General features: G+C 47.7%; 1 protein-coding gene across 1 annotated transcript in view; it reads right to left on the bottom strand.

Annotated features, from left to right (window-relative positions):
* ttn.2 (titin, tandem duplicate 2) overlaps window positions 1-18,813 on the bottom strand; it is a 253,622-nt gene that overhangs the window by 29,835 nt on the left and 204,974 nt on the right. The window contains exons 214-217 of the mRNA XM_044365366.1: window positions 1,702-18,795; window positions 1,312-1,608; window positions 496-1,083; window positions 83-385 (exon numbers count right to left, since the gene is read on the bottom strand). Coding sequence (XP_044221301.1) covers window positions 83-385; window positions 496-1,083; window positions 1,312-1,608; window positions 1,702-18,795 — 18,282 coding nt within the window. The remainder of the gene's footprint in view (window positions 1-82; window positions 386-495; window positions 1,084-1,311; window positions 1,609-1,701; window positions 18,796-18,813) is intronic.

The raw sequence follows: 18,813 nt of genomic DNA, 5'->3' as shown, positions 1-18,813 counted from the left end.
TGAGCACTCATGATAAGACAACAATTTATAAAACTTACTGGTATGGAGTAAAATTAGATTTAGTTTTTAACATTCCACTCACCACAGGCGTCAATAGCCAGCACTGCATCAGAAACCTTGCTGAAGGCACTGATTCCTGCAGCGTTCTCTGCTGCCACCTTGAACTCATAAATAAGTCCAGCGTTGATGTTGGTGACCTTAAAGTGTGTAGCACGGATCACCATTTTGTTGACTCTCTGCCACAGAATGCTATTCCTGTCTTTCATCTGGAGATGGTAGCCAAACACATGGCTGCCACCATCTGACTTGGGCTCCTTCCATGCAACAGTAATGGTTTCCCTGGTTACAGCAGTGATCTCTGGAGCTGCTGGCTCATCGGGGATAGCTGCAATGTAACAGAGAGAGGTAAGGGTGATTTTATTTTTGAAAAATAAAGTACAAAAAAACAAAACAAAAAATGACATAAAAGAGGGAATAAAAGCAAAGATCACTTACTGTAAGGAAGGCTAACAGTGACAGTTGGTGAGTCAATATGCTCACTGATTCCATATCTGTTCTCAGCTCTGATTCTGAACTGGTACTCCAGGCCAGTGGTCAGCTTCATGATCTTCATTGTACAGCGGGCCACAGCAGAGGAGACATCCATCCAGTTGGCTGTGGTTGTCTCTCTCTTCTGGACGATGTAGTTGGTGATGGGGCTGCCACCATCGTATGCTGGTGGGAGCCACTTCAGGCTGACACTGTCCTCTGTGATGTCATACAGCTCCACAGGTCCTTGAGGAACGCTGGGGCAGTCCAGAACCACAATATTTAAAAATGACTTTGTGGTGCCACTAGAGTTGGAGGCAGTGATATCGTAGCGTCCTGAGTCTTTAGCGATGCTCTCACGCAAAGTGATCTTGATACTGTCAGGAGTGACTTCAGAGTTGAACCTCATTGTTGACTTGAGCAACACATTATCCTTGGACAGGGACACCTTAGGCAATGGCCGGCCTGTAAGTGGGATCTCACACTTCAGGGTAGAGCCAGCTCTGACATATACTGTGTTGTGGGGGAAACCCTTCATGTTGATCTCAGGAGATTCTGGAGCATAAAGCAACAAAGTATTAAAACTGGGGAAAATTAGGTGCAAACAAATTGAAATTACTGTACAAATTACTAATATTTTATAATTTGACTTTTAATTTACAGGTTATTTGCAATAATAATGAGTCATGAATGTTGGCTTATTCCATTGTATTTATTTTTTTCTAATTCACTTTTCATTATTCCCAGTCAAATCTAACCAATTCATCCCTGCCTGTAACTTACCAAGCTGGTCTTTGACCAACACAGGGTTGACCATTTCCTTAATGTCACTATATCCAGCATGGTTCTCAGCTCTGACTCTGAAGAAGTACTCAGCATTCTCCCTTAGACCAGACACTGTAAAGTGGATGGACTTGGTTACACCACACTTGACCCACTTCTCCTGGCCTTTCTCCAAAGCTTCCACCAGGTAGCCAGTAATTCTGCTGCCGCCATCTTGTTCTGGTTTGGCCCAGGCCAGGGACACACTCTCCTTGGTCACATCAGTCACACCCAACTTGGGTGGTGGGCTTGGTTTTTCTGGAGGAACAGAACATAACGTATTTTATTGAAATAATCAGGTATCATCTTTTACATGTGGATGATAATCTATGGTGTTATTGACTTTCTTACCTGTGATCTTGGTTCCATCCTTGGTCTCAGCAGGAACACCAATACCATACTCATTCTCGCCTGTCACCCTGAAGTAGTAAACTCCTCCCTCTTGCAGGTCTGACACCTTGTATGTCAGTCTGTGGCATGTGTCAGTCAACCTGGTCCAACCTTTCTTGCTGGCTTCACGGATATCAACCAAGTAGTTCTTCACTGGTCCTCCGCCCTCATTCTCAGGAGTGTCCCAGTGCACAGTAGCAGAAGTCTTGGTCACTTCCTTAACGTCCACATGGGCAGGAGGCCCAGGGGAGTCTAGGACTCTGACATTGAGGGTCAAGGATGAGGTTCCAGCCACACTGGACAAAGTGACAGTGTATTTGCCAGAGTCATCGCGGTTGGCTTTCTCTAAGGTGATGGAAGTGAAGGTGTCTGTGGTGTCAATGACAGCACGGACTCTTAAGTCAACATCAGGCTTTGTCCACGCCACACTGGGGATGGGTTTGCCTCTGAAGGGCACAGTCATGGTGAATGAACTACCATCTTTCACAATAAGAGTTTTCCTCATTTCATTGCTAATGTCAAACACTGGCTCCTCCTCTCTTTCTTTGGCCACCTGATTGTCTGACTCAGCACTAGGCTCACTAACTCCAATCTTGTTGATAGACTTGATAACAAACACATATTCAGCCCCAGGGGTCAATCCCACCACTGTAAACTCTGTGTTCTTGGTGTTATGGACCCCAACAATCCATTCATCATCTAAGACCTTTCTGTATTCTACTCTGTAACCAGTCACAGGTGCTCCACCATCAAAGAGTGGTTTATTCCATGAGAGGGTGACTGTGGTCTTTGTAGAGTCGATGATCTTCGGCTTAGCAGGAGGTGAAGGCAGGAACTGTGGATCTTCAGCCTTGGTGAGTGGGCAGGGAATGCTAGGAGCACTGAGGCCAGCAGCATTCTCTGCAAACACTCTGTACTCATATTCAGCACCCTCACGAAGGTGTGAGGCTTTGACTCTGAGGTCATAAACAGGTTTCTTGTTTACACGACACCAGCGAAGGCCGGTCTTCTCTCTCTTTTCAATTACATAACTAGCAATACTGCTGCCACCATCAGAAACTGGTCTCTCCCAACAGATGGTCATTGCCTCACTTGTAACTGCTGTGACCTGGACATTGGTCGGAGCAGCAGGGACAGTGAATGGATCTGTGGCCGTTGTTGGCTCACTCTCCAGGGCCTCACCATCCCCATATTTGTTGACTCCCCTAACTCTGAAGATGTATTCATTTCCTTTGAGCAGCTTTGTGACTTTACAGGTGGTGGCCTTCATGTCACCATAGACAAGAGTCCAGGCTAGGCGACTGGTCTCACGCTTCTCCACAATGTAGTGCATGATTTCAGCACCACCATTCTCCTGAGGGGGTCCCCAGGTTATGGTGCATTTCTCTGCTGTGAGGCCAGACACTGCCAAAGGTCCTGAAGCAGGTCCAGGCCTGTCCAGAACCTTACAGTTGATAGCCACAGACCTGGTTCCTGCTACATTGTGCAGGGTCAGAACATACTGGCCAGAGTCCCTCCTGATAGCATCTCTGACAATCAGTGTGGTTGTGAAGTGGGTGGAAATTATTTCACACCTGGCCTTGGCCTCAATATCCTTTCCGTCCTTAGACCATGAGACCACGGGCAGTGGACGGCCTGTGATTTCAGCATCAATTCTAATGATGTCTCCTGCTTTAATGACAACCAGCTGTCTCAACTTATCCTCTAGGATAATAGTGGGGGGGTCTACATCATCTTTGACTGTGACAGGTCCAGTGCTCTCTGAAGGAACACTCAACAGCTCAGCGGAATTCTTAGCGATGACATGGAAATCATATTGGACATCCTCTGTGAGGCCTGTGACATCAAAGTAGGTGTCCTGCAGGTTGGTGAAGTTGCATTTCAGCCAGCGGCCATTGGGAAGTTCTTTACGTTCAACAATGTAGCCTGTGACCTTGGCTCCACCATCATACTCTGGCCTCTCCCAGAAGAGGGAAACTGATGTCCTTGTAATGTTGGTGACTCTAATGTTACGTGGAGGATCACATGGATCCCTTGCTGCAACAGGGTCACTGGCCTTAGTGCATGGTCCAATGCCAGCCATATTCTCAGCATAGACTCTGAACTGATATAGCAGGCCTTCTTCAATACCTGTCATCTTAAAATGGTTCTCAGCCAGAAGACCTCTGTTGACTTTGGTCCATAGGATGCTGCTTTGCTCCTTGCACTCAATATGATAACCTATCACAGGGCTTCCACCATCACTGGCTGGTTTTCCCCACTCCACAAGCATTCCAGACTTGGTGGCATGGGCAACCTGGAGGTTGGTTGGGGCGCTCGGAGGCTCGAAGGGATACTGAGCAACAATGGGTGAAGAATCAATAGCATGACTCTTGCCATAACGGTTCTCAGCTGCAATACGGAACTGGTACTCTGTTCCCTGATTAAGACGAGACACCTTAATTGATGATCTGGCGACTGTGGCTGAGACAATGTGCCATGTGGTTGTAGTAGTGTCTCTCTTCTCCACCACATAGTTGTTTATCTGGCATCCACCATCATAGGTTGGAGGGTCCCAAGACAGAGAGATGAAGTCAGCGCTCACTTCATCCACCTTGATGTTGCTGGGTGGGCCAGGTTTGTCCAGGACTATAACAGAGATCTCAGCTGTCTTGGTGCCAACTGTGTTAGTCAGAATAATTTCATATTTTCCTACATCTTCCCTGGTTGCATCCTTGATGAAAACCATTGATGAGGTCTTGGAATTGAGAACATTGACCCTGGTAGTCTGCTTTAGCACATGGCCATCCTTCTTCCACTCTACCTCAGGCTGAGGTCTGCCTTTGAAGGGAATATCAATCTTCAGGTCATCTCCTGCTTTTACACTGTATGTGTTGAACAGCAGATTGATAATGGGCTCAACTGTTATGTCCTTCACCACTACAGGGGAAGCTAGAGGCTTGGCATCACTCTTGCCCTTATCATTCACAGCAATCACCCTAAATGAGTATTCCTCTCCAGTTGTGAGTCCATCAATAGTAGCTTCCAATGCTTTGACCTCACTGCACACAGTCCATTTGTCATCTCCCTTGGGCTGCATTTCCACAATGTACTTTGTGATCTTGCTGCCTCCATCATGGTCAGGTTTCTCCCAGGAAAGAGTGACAGTGTGACGAGTCACATCAACCACTACAATCTTACCAGGAGGCAAAGGAGCCTCAGAAACTTTGACTTGATCTGTGGTGGCAGGAAGACCTACTCCCAGCTCATTCACAGCCAGCACACGGAAATAGTACATGCCTCCCTCCTGCAGGTCAGAGATAATGTAAGAGTTCCTCACACAGTTGGTACAAACACTAGTGAAAGCCATTCTCTTCTGCTCTCTCTTTTCCACAATATAATGTGATATCTTCGCCCCACCATCAATAAGCGGAGGCTCCCAAGAGATAGAGACAGAACTTCTCTTCACATCCTTAACCTCTAGGTTGGTAGGAGCGCTGGGGGAGTCCAGAACTCTGACGTTGATGAAGGCTGATTTAGAGCCACTGAGGTTCTCAAGGGTCAGCACATATTTGCCAGTGTCGAATCTGTCAACATTCTCGATCACCAACATTGTGTATGAGCTTGTAACTTCAATTTGGGCACGCTCATTGAGAGTGCCATCTGCCTTGGACCATCTGACCTCAGGCTCAGGATTTCCTCTGATTGTGACAAACAGACGCAGGGTAGCAGTGGCACGAACATTGACCATCTTTCTCAGATCAGCATCTAGTTCAATTTCAGGAGCCTCCAGCTTCTCAGCAGCAATAACAGACCCAGGCAGGTCCACATGCTCACCCACTCCCTCACAGTTAACAGCACAGATGCGGAAGTTGTACTCTGCATTCTCCTTCAGTTTCTTTACAGTGTAGTGAGTTGCCTGGACACCAGTGGGTGGTGTGCAAGTTACCCACTCATCATCTGCTGCCTCCTTCATTTCAACAACATATCCACTGATCACTGCTCCGCCATCATAGATAGGCCTGGACCAGGACAGGGAGACTGTGGTGCTGGAATGGTCAGTGACTTTGGGGTTATTTGGAGGTCCTGGTGGGTAAGTGGCATCACAGGCCTTAATATATTGAGTTGGTGCGCTAGGCTTTCCCACACCACCAGCATTTTCAGCTGAGACCCTGAATTCATAAGAGTGGCCCTCTGTGAGACCAGTGCATCTGAATCTCAGGTCATTCAGCCTCTTTTTGTTGCACTTACTCCATCTGATGCCATCCTTATCACGTTTTTCAAGGATATATCCGTCAATCTCAGCTCCTCCATTATCCTCTGGCCTCTCCCAGGTGAGCACAATGGAGTTCCTGGTGATAACACCGGCCTCTGGGGTGGAGGGGGCACTGGGAGGGGTGAAGGGGTTACGAGCAATTACAGGCTCAGATTCCAGTGGCTCACCAACACCATATTTATTCACAGCAGTGACTCTGAAGATGTATTCATTGCCAGGCAGCAGTTTTGTGATTTTGTAGCTGATAGCCTGGATCTTGGGCTCCACCATTGTCCATGACAAGCGACTGGTCTCTCTCCTCTCAATGATGTAGTGAGAGATGCCGGCTCCACCATCATGTGAGGGATGGTTCCAATGCAGATAACACTTCTCAGCTGTGACCCCTTTGACCTCTAGTGGGCCATCTGGAGGACCAGGTCTATCCAGAACTTTAACATTAATTGGGATCATCTTGACTCCCCCCACATTGACGAGTTTGAGGACAAAGTGGCCACCATCCAATCTGATGCAGTCTTTCACTGTCAAGATGGTACGTGTAAGTGTGGTCTTGACCTCCATTCTTTGTGTGGCTTTGTCAATCTCCTTTTCATCCTTCAACCAAATGACCTCAGGCATTGGCTTGCCAGTGTAGTCAGCATCAATGACAAATGTCTCACCTGCATGAACAACAGTCAGATCCTTGAATTTAGAATCCATGGTGGCTTCTGGAGCCTCAATTTCATCTCTGGCAGTAATTTCTCCTGTGCTCTGAGAAGGACGGCTGGAGATGCCAGCTGCATTCCTGGCAATGATTCTGAACTCATAAACACAATCCTCAGTCAGACCAGTGACTGTGAACTGAGTATCAATGACGTTGGTGAAGCTGGCCTTCATCCATCGGGTATCTGGGTGCTTCCTTATCTCAATCATGTAACCAGTGATTGTACTGCCTCCATCATACTCGGGCCTGGTCCACTGGAGGGTCACATGGTTTCTGGTGATTTCAATAGCCTCAGGAGTCCCTGGTGGGTCACAGGGGTCCCTGGCTACTGTGCTCTCAGAGACCTTGCTAGCTGGGCTGATTCCAGCAATGTTCTCAGCATAAACTCTGAATTCATACTCAATACCTTCTTCCAGCTCTGTGGTCTTGAAACGTGCCTCTGGGATTAGAAGTTTGTTGAGTTTAGTCCACATGAGGCTGTTCTTCTCCTTCCTTTCCAGATGATAGCCCAGGATGGGGCTGCCTCCATTGTTGGTGGGAGGTTTCCACTCAACTACCATGTTATCCTTGGTTGTAGCAGAAATAATTGGTGTTCCTGGGGCAGCAGGCTCACTGAATGGATACTGAGCAATGACAGCAGGAGACACAATAGCAGAGCTCTTTCCATATCTATTCTCTGCAGACACTCTGAACTGATATTCAACTCCAGTCTTCAACTTGCTGACTTTGATGGTTGTCCTGGCAATAGTAGCAGACACAATCTGCCATGCTGTTGTAGTGGTGTCTCTCTTCTCCACAATGTAGTTGTTGATTTGACAGCCTCCAGTATACTCTGGTGGTTCCCAGGATAGAGTGACATAATTAGAGCTCACTTCCTCAATCTTCACAGGACCAGTGGGTGGGCCAGGCTTATCAAGAACAATAACAGTAAGCTCCTCTGTAGCTGTTCCAATGGTGCTGGTGGCTGTGATGGTGTATTTGCCAGAGTCCTCCTTATAGGTATCCTTGATAAACAGCTTAGTGGATGATGGTGTCCTGGACACATTTAATCTGGTAGTCTCCTTAAGAGCCTGTCCATCCTTCTTCCATTCAACCTTGGGAACTGGGCGTCCAAAGACTGGAATCTCAATCTTCAGATCCTCACCATGCTGCAAACTGTAAGTGTTGAATGACATCTTGAATCTAGGCTCCATAGTCAAATCTTTAGCAGTGACTGGTGCAGCCAGAGCCCTGGGGTCACTTTTACCCTTTTCATTGAAAGCTGACACTCTAAAAAGGTACTCATGTCCTGTGCTTAGACCTGTGACAGTGCCCTCACAGGTTTTGGTTGTAGTGGCCACCACCCATTCCTCTGAACCCACAGGCTGCATCTCAATGTGGTAGCCTATGATCCTGCTGCCTCCATCGTGTATTGGCTTCTCCCAGGAGAGTGAGGCAGTGGTTTTGGTCACTTCGGTCAAAGTGACCTTACCAACAGACAGAGGAGGCTCAGAAGCCTTAATTGCGTCTTCTGTCTCAGCTGGCTGTCCCACACCAAATTCATTCTCAGCTAAGACTCTGAAATAGTAGATAGTTCCCTCAGTGAGGCCAGTAATGCGGTAACTTGTCTTTGTGCACTTGTTGTCCACATTAGAGTAAACCTTCCTGGTGGACTCACGCTTTTCAACCAGGTAATTCTTTATTCTTGCACCACCATCAATAAGAGGAGGTTCCCAGGTCAGAGTGACACTTTCCCTCTTAATGTCTTTTACTATAAGGTTCAAAGGGGCACCTGGAGTGTCAAGAACTCTGACAGAGACAAAGGCTGATTTGGTGCCAGCGCTATTTTCCAAGTTGAGGATATATTTTCCAGCATCATACTTGTCACAGATGTCAATGGAGAGCTGTGTATAATCTTCACCAGTCTCGATCTGAACCTTACTAGGCATTTCTCCATCCTCTTTGGCCCAGCTAATCTCAGGAGCAGGACGGCCTTTGAATGGAATGCAGATTCTCATTGAGCCTCCTGCACGGACAACTATTCCCTTCCTGAGCTCTGAATCCAGAATCATCTCTGGAGGATCAATCTTATCAATAGGTTTCACGACTCCCTGGATCTCTGTGGGCTCACCAACACCCAGCTTGTTTATGGCACAGATGCGCACTTTGTATTCCTGGTGTTCAATCAACTTAGTGATGGTAAAACTGGTGGCATTTACTCCAGATGGTGGTGTGCATATCGTCCATTCCTCCTCATCAGCCTTGGTTATTTCCACAGCGTAGCCTTGAATATTACAACCACCATCATATATAGGCCTGTGCCAGGCCAGAGTGATGGAGTCTTTGGTAGTGTCGACCACATGGGCATTGGTGGGACAGCCTGGTTCAAAGGTGGGATCACAGGCTTTGAGGTAGGGGGTAGCTGGGCTTGGCTGACCCACTCCAGCTACATTCTCAGCAGACACCCTGAACTCATATTCATGGTCCTCGGTCAGTCCTGTTACTCTGAAACGCAAGTCTGTCACTCTGCGTTTGTTGGACTTGGTCCACCTTACTCCAGCTCTGTCTCTCTTTTCAACAATGTAACCAACAATCTCACTGCCTCCATTGGTGTCAGGGCGGTTCCAACAGACAGTCATGGAGTCCCTGGTAATGTTGGTGATCTCAAGCTCTTTAGGTGAGCCAGGAGGAACAAATGGATTTCTCATGATAACTGGTGCTGATTCGAGAGGCTCACCTTCGCCATATTTATTGATGGCGATGACTCGGAAGATGTACTCATTACCCTTCAACAGTTTGGTAACTTTAAACATGGTAGCTCCACAGTCACTGGATACCACTGTCCATGCCAGGCGGCTGGTTTCTCTCTTCTGGATGATATAGTGAGAAACACTACTACCTCCATCGTGCTTAGGTGGCAGCCATGACAGTGAACACTTCTCCTCAGTGACGTTGCTGACAGTAAGAGGTCCCTGCGAGGGGCCTGGTCTGTCCAGGACCTTCACACTGAATGGGACAGTTGTAGATCCAGCCACATTAGTCAGAACCAGTGTGTACTGTCCACCATCCACTCTGATGGCGTCCTTCACAACGAGCAGAGCCTTAAAATCTGTGTTTTTAATCTCAGCTCTGGCTGAATTTTCAACTTCAACATCTCCCTTGAACCACTGAATTGTGGGGATGGGCTTTCCTTCTACATTGGCCTCCAGACTGAACGTCTCTCCAGCATTGATAACAAGGGTCTGGTTATACATAGGATCTGTCTCACACTTGGGAGGTTCAACTTCATCCTTAGCTGTGATGGATCCTGTGCTCTCAGAGGGCTTGCTGACAGCACCAGCTGCATTCCTTGCAATTACCCTGAAGTCATATTTACTGTCTTCTTTCAGGCCAGTAACTGTGAATTCATATTCAAGGATGTTTGCAAAGCTGGCCCTCATCCACTTTCCTTCAGGGAGGTCACGTTTCTCCACTACATAGCCAGTAACTAAGCTTCCACCATCATACTCTGGGGGACTCCACCTCAGTGTCACTGAGTGCCTGGTCACAATCAACGCCTTAGGACGGCCAGGAGGATCGCATGGGTCACGGGCCACATAGACCTCGGAGACTTTGCTACATTTTCCAATGCCAACAATATTCTCAGCATAAACTCTGTACTCATACTCAATGCCTTCCTCAAGAGGAGTGGATTTGAACCTGCAGTCTTGGATGAGAGTTTTGTTGATCTTGGTCCAGAGGATACTGTTCTTCTCTTTCCTCTCCAAATGGTAGCCCAAGATGGCGCTGCCTCCATCAGATGGGGGTTTGTGCCACTCAACCACCATGTAATCTTTAGTGTATGAAGACACAAATGGTGTTCCTGATGGTCCAGGCTCCTGGAATGGATACTGAGCCACAACAGGCTCTGAATCAATTGCATAACTCTTTCCATATCTATTCTCAGCATAGATTCTGAATTGGTATTCAGAACCTGTCTTCAGATTGGCTACTTTTAGTGTGGTTCTGGCCACAGTGGCAGACACGACTGTCCAATTTGTTGTGGTTGTGTCTCTCTTCTCCACCACATAGTTGGAGATTGGGCAGCCACCTGTATACGTAGGAGGTTCCCAGCTAAGAGTGATACTCTCAGCACTGATATCCTCCAACTTCACAGGGCCTGTTGGTGGGCCTGGCTTGTCAAGGGTGATCACTTCAATAGTTGCATCCTTAGATCCCAGGGCATTGGCAATGTTTATGCTGTACATGCCTCCATCCTCTCTGGTGGCATCCTTTATGGTGAGAGTGGTGAGATTTGCTGAGTCAGTGACATTGACTCTGGTGGTCTGCTTGAGGGCAGCTCCATCCTTGGTCCAGGTGATGGTTGGCTTTGGATGACCAGCCACTGGGACCTCAATCTTGAGGTCATGGCCCACCTGGACAGAGTAGGTGCTCACTTTAGGTCTAACAGCAGGCTCAATCACAAGGTCCTTCGCCACAACTGATTGAACCAGTTGTCTGGGGTCACTCTTGCCCTTGTCATTGACAGCAACAACTCTGAACTGGTACTCTTCTCCCTTGAGTAGGTTTGTCACCACTGTCTCTAGCCCCTTCCCACTAGCACACAAAGACCAAGCTTCACTGTCCTTAGGCGTCAGTTCAACTTCATAGTGATTGATCCTACTGCCACCATCATGAACAGGCTTCTCCCAAGTGAGGGTTACAGTGCTACTAGTAACGTCAACAACACTGACTTTACCAGGTGGCTGAGGCTTCTCAGATATCTTAACTGGTTCAAAGGTTTTAGCAGGGAGACCCACACCATATTCGTTCTCAGCCAGGACTCTGAAAAAGAAGATTCCACTCTCTGGAAGAGGTTCAACTTTCCATGACATCCTGTTGCAGGTGGTGATGGTAGAGTAAACCTTCCTGGTGCTTTCACGCTTCTCAACAATGTAATGTTTAATCTTTGAGCCACCATCAAGAAGTGGAGGCTCCCATGTGAGAGTGACAGAGTTCTTGGTAATTTCTTTCACCATGAAGTTAGCTGGAGGGCTAGGTGAGTCCAGGACTCTGACACTGATGAAGACAGACTTCACTCCACTGGCATTCTCTGCTGTTAGGGTATACTTGCCACTATCAAATCTGTCAACATTCTCAATGACAAGTGAAGCATAGCTGCCCGTATTGTCAATCTGGGCGGTCTCCTTAATTTCGCCATCAGCCTTGCCCCATTTCAGCTCAGGAGCTGGACGACCTCTCACAGGAACAAACAGCCTAAGGGTGCTTGCAGATCTAATGTTGATCATCTTTCTCATATCAGCATCCAACTCAAGATCAGGAGCCTCAAGCTTCTCTTCCAAAATAATTTTCCCTGTAACATCAGCATGCTCACCCACACCAACTTTGTTAATGGCACACACCCTGAATTGGTACTCATGTTTCTCCAGAAGATTTTTCACTGTAAACTTGGTGTTTGTGATTCCAGTGGGAGGAGTGCACATAAACCACTCATCAAATGCCCCATCGCATGCCTCAACAATGTAGGCCTGAATCTCACAGCCTCCATCATAGATGGGTTTACCCCATGTAAGGGAAACAGTGGACCTTGATGTATCTACCACCTTGGGATTGTTTGGTGGGCCTGGTTTGAAGATAGGATCCAATGCTTTGTAGTACGTGGTTGGTGGGCTAGGTGTGCCAATGCCTGCAGCATTCTCTGCAGCAACTCTAAATTCATAGCTGTGGTTTTCTAGGAGCCCTGTAACTCTAAAGCGGATCTCACTCACTGTACGCTTGTTGCACCTGGTCCATCTCACACCATCCTTATCACGCTTCTCAATAATATAGCCTTGGATGGGGCTGCCACCATCATTACTTGGTCTTTCCCAGGTCACTACCATGGAGTCTTTGGTGATGGTGGAGACTTCTACATTCGTTGGTGGCTTAGAAGTCACAAATGGATTTTTGGCAATCATTGCCTCAGATTCCAGAGGCTCACCAACTCCATATTTGTTGACTGGAATCACTCTGAAGATATACTCATTACCAGGAAGAAGTTTGGTGATCTTCAGGTTCAGGGTCTGAACTTTGGATTCAACTACAGTCCAAACCAGTCTGCTAGTTTCCCTCCTCTCCACAATATAATGGGAAACATCGCTACCTCCATCTTGCAAGGGTGATTTCCAGGAAATGGAACATTTCTCACTGGTGACACCATAGATGGAAATAGGGCCCTCAGGAGGACCTGGTCTGTCCAGAACCTTTACATTAATGTTAACAGTTTTCTCTCCTCCAACATTTTTTACTAGTAAAGTGTACTGGCCTCCATCAACACGGATGGCTTCTTTAACAACTAGACAGGCAGTAAAGTCTGTGTTCTTGATCTCTAGGCGTGCTGCTTCAGCAATCTCTTTGCCCTCCTTTATCCAGTGTACTGTGGGCACAGGTTTGCCAGAGATAGCAGCCTCAAGCCTGAATGTATCTCCAGCATTTACCACCACAACCTGAGAATACTTAGCCTCCAAGTCAATCTTTGGTGGTTCCACTTCATCTTTTGCAGTGATGGCTCCAGTAGAATCAGAAGGCTGGCTAAATACACCTGCTGCATTTCTGGCAATGACACGGAACTCATATATCTGATCTTCAGTAAGACCTGTGACAACAAATGTAGTCTCAATGATGTTGGTGAAACTGGCCTTCATCCAGCGGCCAGTTCCCTCTTTCTTCTCAACCACATAGCCTGTAATCTTGATGCCGACATCATACTCAGGTTTGGTCCATCTAAGGGTCACTTGGTTTCTGGTCACAATGACGGCCTCTGGTTTTCCTGGCTTGTCACAAGGATCTCTGGCCACTTGCATTTCACTCAATATGCTGGCTTTACTGATGCCGACAATGTTCTCAGCATAGACTCTGAATTCATATTCAATACCTTCCTCAAGGCCAACAGCCTTGAATCTGGTCTCTGGGATGAGCTGTTTGTTCTGTTTCACCCACAGTATACTGTTTCTCTCTTTGAGCTCCAAGTGGTAGCCCAAGATCTTGCTTCCACCATCATTGCTTGGTTTCTCCCATACAACCACCATGCTCTCCTTGGTGGCTGACTGGACCACAACAGAACGTGGTGAGCTGGGTACCTCAAATGGATACTGGGCAACAATGGAATCAGAGAGCAGGACTGAGGACTTGCCATATCTATTCTCTGCAGCAATCCTAAACTGGTACTCAGATCCAGTCTTCAGACGGGCTGCCTTGATAGTGGTTCTGGCCACTGTAGCTGACACAATCTGCCAGTTAGTGGTAGATGTGTCTCTCTTTTCAACAATGTAATTGTTGATGGCGCAACCACCATCATACTCTGGAGGATTCCAGAACAGAGTCACACTGTCAGCAGTGACCTCATCTAGCTTAATGGGGCCGGTTGGAGGACCAGGCTTATCTAGAACAACAACACTGATGTCTGTAGATGCCTCTCCGGCTGTGTTGGTCAGTTTGATAGTGTATGTACCGACATCATCTCTGCAAGCCTCCTTAATGACCAGGTGAAGTATTTTGTCTGTGGCTTCAGCATTAACTCTTGTTGTCTCCTTGAGAACAACACCATCTTTGAGCCAAGTTACTGTCGCTTTTGGATAGGCAGTGTATGGTACGTCTATCTTCAGATCGTCTCCTGCTAGCGCACTAAATGTACTGAAAACCAATTTGAAAGCCGGTGGGATGACCAGGTCTTTAGCAACCACAGGCATACTCAGAGGACGTGGGTCACTAACTCCCTTTTCATTGGTAGCTGAGATACGGAACATGTACTCCTCTCCCTGGGTAAGGCCAGTTACAAGAGCCTCATTGGTCTTCACCACCATGACCACAGTCCACTTCTCACTCCCTTTACCCTGCATCTCAACAATATAGCCTGTGATTCTGCTGCCGCCATCATAGTCAGGCTTTTCCCAAGTTAATTTAACAGTGGTGCTGGTGACTTCATGGAGGGACACTTTTCCTGGTGGTAGAGGCTTCTCTGAAGCTTTGATTGGTTCAACAGTCTCTACTGGGAGGCCAATTCCATATTCGTTCTCAGCCAGGATTCTGAAGAAGTACATCTTTCCTTCCTCCAAGTCTCCAACTTTCCAACTGGACTTGTGGCACTGAGCACAAACAGTTGAGTAGGCTTTTCTGGTTGATTCACGCTTCTCCACAATGTAGTTGCGCACTCTGGAGCCACCATCAATGATAGGTGCATCCCAAACAAGGGAAACTGAATCTCTAGTGACCTCCTTGATGATCAGGTTTTGAGGTGCTCCAGGAGTATCTAGCACCCTGACATTAACAAAGGCTGTCTTGCTTCCTGAGGCATTTTCTACAGACACTAAGTATTTACCTCCATCAAACCTGTCAACATTCTCTATCTGAAGAGTAGTGAATGAGGGGGTGATTTCAATGTTAGCTTTGTCCAGGGATTCTCCATGCTCTCTTGACCATTTTACTTCAGGTGCTGGTCTGCCCTTGATAGGGACAAAGAGTCTTAGTGTGCCGCAGGCTCTGATGCAGACAATTTTGCGCAGTTCTGCTCCAAGTTCAACTTCTGGAGGAAGAAGCCTGTCCTCAGCCTTGGGGGTACCAGGAACAGCAGCAGGCTCTCCCACACCTTCACAGTTAGTGGCACAGATGTTGATCTTGTACTGTTGGTTGTCCTTCAGACCGGTGATAGTGAAGGAGGTGGCTGTCCATCCCTTCTTGGGAGTGTGAATTGTCCATTCATCCTCCTCAGGCAAACAGGTTTCCACAATGTAGCCAGTGATTTCAGAACCACCATCATAGACAGGCTTGTTCCAAGCAAGGGTGATGGAGGACTTGGTTGTGTCCAGCACTCTGGGGTTCCCAGGAGGTCCAGGCTGGAAGATGGTGTCTATCGCTTTGTAGAATGGACTGGAAGGACTAGGCTGGCTTAGACCAGCATTGTTCTCTGCAAGGACTCTGAATTCATACTCATGTCCTGGTGTGAGGCCAGAGGCCTTGAATCGCAGGTCAGTTACAGTCCTCTTGTTGCACTTCACCCAGCGCAGGCCAGTCTTATCCCTTCTCTCAATTATGTAGGTGTTGATTCTGCTGCCTCCATCATGTTCAGGGCGTTCCCAGCAGACGACCATGGAGTCCTTTGTAATGGTGGTGACCTCAGGCTGCTGTGGAGGGTCACTAGGGACATATGGGTTGGCACAGATGACAGGTTCAGTCTCCAGGGGCTCACCTACACCATACTTGTTAACAGCCATGACTCTGAAGACATACTCATTACCCTTCAAAAGCTTAGTGACCTTGAACCTGTTTGCTTGAAGGTCTGTGGCAACATTTGTCCATGCCAACCTGCTGGTCTCACGCCTTTGAATGATGAAGTACTCAATCTTGGCACCGCCATCATGTGTTGGATGCAGCCAGTTGAGAACACATTTCTCAGCAGCAATGCCAGTAACAGTAAGTGAGTCTGGTGGTCCAGGTCTGTCAAGAACCTTGACAGTGTATGTGAACTTGGCAAAGCCACCAGGGTTGCTGGCAGTCAGAGTAAAAACACCACCATCCCTCCTCAGGGAGTCTTTGTTTTTCAGAGTTGTGTGGAAGTCAGATGTCTTTATTTCTAACTTGGCTGTATCCTGAAGCTCCTTTCCTTCCTTGGTCCATACCAGAGATGGGATTGGCCTGCCAGTCACACTGGCCTCCAGTGTGAACACCTCTCCTGCCATGACAACAACATTGCTGCTATAAGATGCATCAACATCAAGCTTGGGCTCTTCAATGTCATCTCTGCACGTGATTGCTTCTGATGGCTGGGATGATGCACTTACAGCACCAGCTGAGTTTCTAGCGAACACACGGAATTCATAAGTGGCATCTTCAGTCAGACCACTGACTGTGTAAATGGTCTCTAGAATGTTGTTGAAGTTGGCTTTGAGCCACCGTCCATTGGGCAGCTCTCTCCTCTCCACTGTGTATCCAGTGATGGAAAATCCACCATCCCCCTCTGGTTTGGTCCATGAAACTGTCACTTCATGTCTAGTGATATTCAGTGCCACAGGCCTGCCTGGTGGATCAACTGGATCCAAAGCATACATAGTCTCAGAGGGTTTGCTTGGTTTGCTGAGACCGGCCAAGTTTTCAGCAATAACGCGATGTTCATATTGGATTCCATCAACAAGTCCTGTCGATTTGAAGATATTTCCAACAACAAGAGCTTTGCTGATCCTCTGCCAAAGAATGCTATTTTTCTCTTTTCTCTCCACATGATAACCCAAGATTGCACTGCCACCATCAGAGGATGGCTCATGCCAACTCAGGGTCATAGCATCCTTGTTGAAAGATGTGACCACAGGAGTGCCTGGTTGCCCTGGCACATCAAATGGATAGGCAGCTATCACTGGTTCAGAGATAATGGAAGGTCCAATGCCGTATCTGTTCTGAGCCTTGACTCGGAACTGATATCCAGTTCCAGTGTTGAGCCGGGCTGCCTTGAATGTGGTGCGGATCACTGTGGCTGCCAACTCCACCCAGGAAGTACCAGTGGTCTCCCGCATCTCAACAATATAGTTGTTGATGGGAACGCCTCCATCATTCTCTGGTGCCTCCCAGGACATGAGAACATAATCACATGAGACCTCATCCAGCTTAATTGGACCTGTAGGAGGCCCTGGAATATCGTGGACCAAGACTGTTATTGTCTCAGTCAGTGTACCCAGCATGTTCTTTCCAGTCATGGAATACTGGCCTCCATCAGTCCTCTTAATCTCACTGATATTGAGGATGGTTGATGTTGGTGTGGTTTCAACGTTGATTCTCTGTGTCTCCTTCAGCACTGTGTCTCCTTTCTTCCAGGAAACCACAGGTCTGGGTTTGCCAAGCACTGGAATCTCCACTTTAACACGGTCTCCAGCCTTGGCGATGACCGTCTTCTGGTAGACTCCACGTAGGTCAAAGGTTGGGGCGGAGGTTTGCTCTTTGATAATAGCAGGCCTGCTCTCACGGGGGTCGCTCCTGCCTGATGCATTGACTGCCATTATGCGGAAAGTATATTCTGCACCCTCAATCAGATCTGTGACAGTGTAGTCCAGAGCCTTGATGGTGGCCACATGGACCCACTGGTCAGTGTCCTTCTTCTGGGCCTCAATGACATATCCTGTGATCAAGGTGCCACCATCATGCAGGGGCTTGGCCCAGGCCAAGCTGGCAGTGTCAGCAGTCACATCTGTGACATACAAGTTCTCGGGGGCAGAGGGGGCTTGGGACACCCTGATCGGCTCAGGGGTTTCAGCAGGCTCACCTACACCCAGGTCATTCTCAGCAGAGACACGGAAGTAGTAGTACGCTCCCTCCTCAAGGTCAGGGATCTTGAAAGAACACTTCTGCCATGTGGTGCTAAGGACTGTGTAGGCCTTCTTGGTGGCCTCTCTCTTTTCGATAATGTAGTTGTGAATCTTAGAACCACCGTCGATGATAGGGATTTCCCACTGGAGGGTAATGCCCTTTTTAGTGATCTCTCTAGGTTTGAGGTTAACTGGAGGTCCTGGTGTGTCCAGAACTCTTACATTAACAAAGCCAGTCTTCTTTCCAGCAACATTCTCCAGACAAAGGTGGTACTTTCCAGCATCGTATCTGGTGCAGTCAGGAATCACCAATAGTGTGTAAGATTCTGTGGTGTCAATATGCGCACGTGTTTTCAGATTGGTGTCATCTTTGGTCCAGGTTACTTCAGGAACAGGACGGCCCCTGATGGGAACAAACATACGGATTGACGCACGGGATCTGACCACCAGGGTTCTCCTGAGTTCAGCATCCAGCTCAAAGTCTGGCAGCATCTCCTGGTCCACCAGTTCAGTCACTTTCTCGACCTCTGCAGGCTCGCCAACTCCTTCAGAGTTCACAGCTCTGACTCTGAAGTGGTATTTACCTCCCTTTTGAAGTTTACCAATAACATATTCAGTAGCTTTCAGGGTGTACTGTGTCTCCGTCTCCCAGTCATCATGCCCTTCCTTTTTGTACTCAACAATGTAGCCCTCTACTTCGAGACCACCATCATAGAAGGGTCGACCCCAGGCGAAGGTGGCTGAGGTTTTTGTGGTGTCTGTAATTCTGGGGTTGGATGGAGGACCAGGTGGATCTAATAAACAAGAAAAAC

The sequence above is a fragment of the Thunnus albacares genome, chromosome 11 (assembly GCF_914725855.1).
Source record: "Thunnus albacares chromosome 11, fThuAlb1.1, whole genome shotgun sequence".
NCBI lineage: Eukaryota > Metazoa > Chordata > Actinopteri > Scombriformes > Scombridae > Thunnus > Thunnus albacares.
Note: the sequence above shows the minus strand (reverse complement) of the source record. Positions and strands in the feature narration are given on the sequence as shown.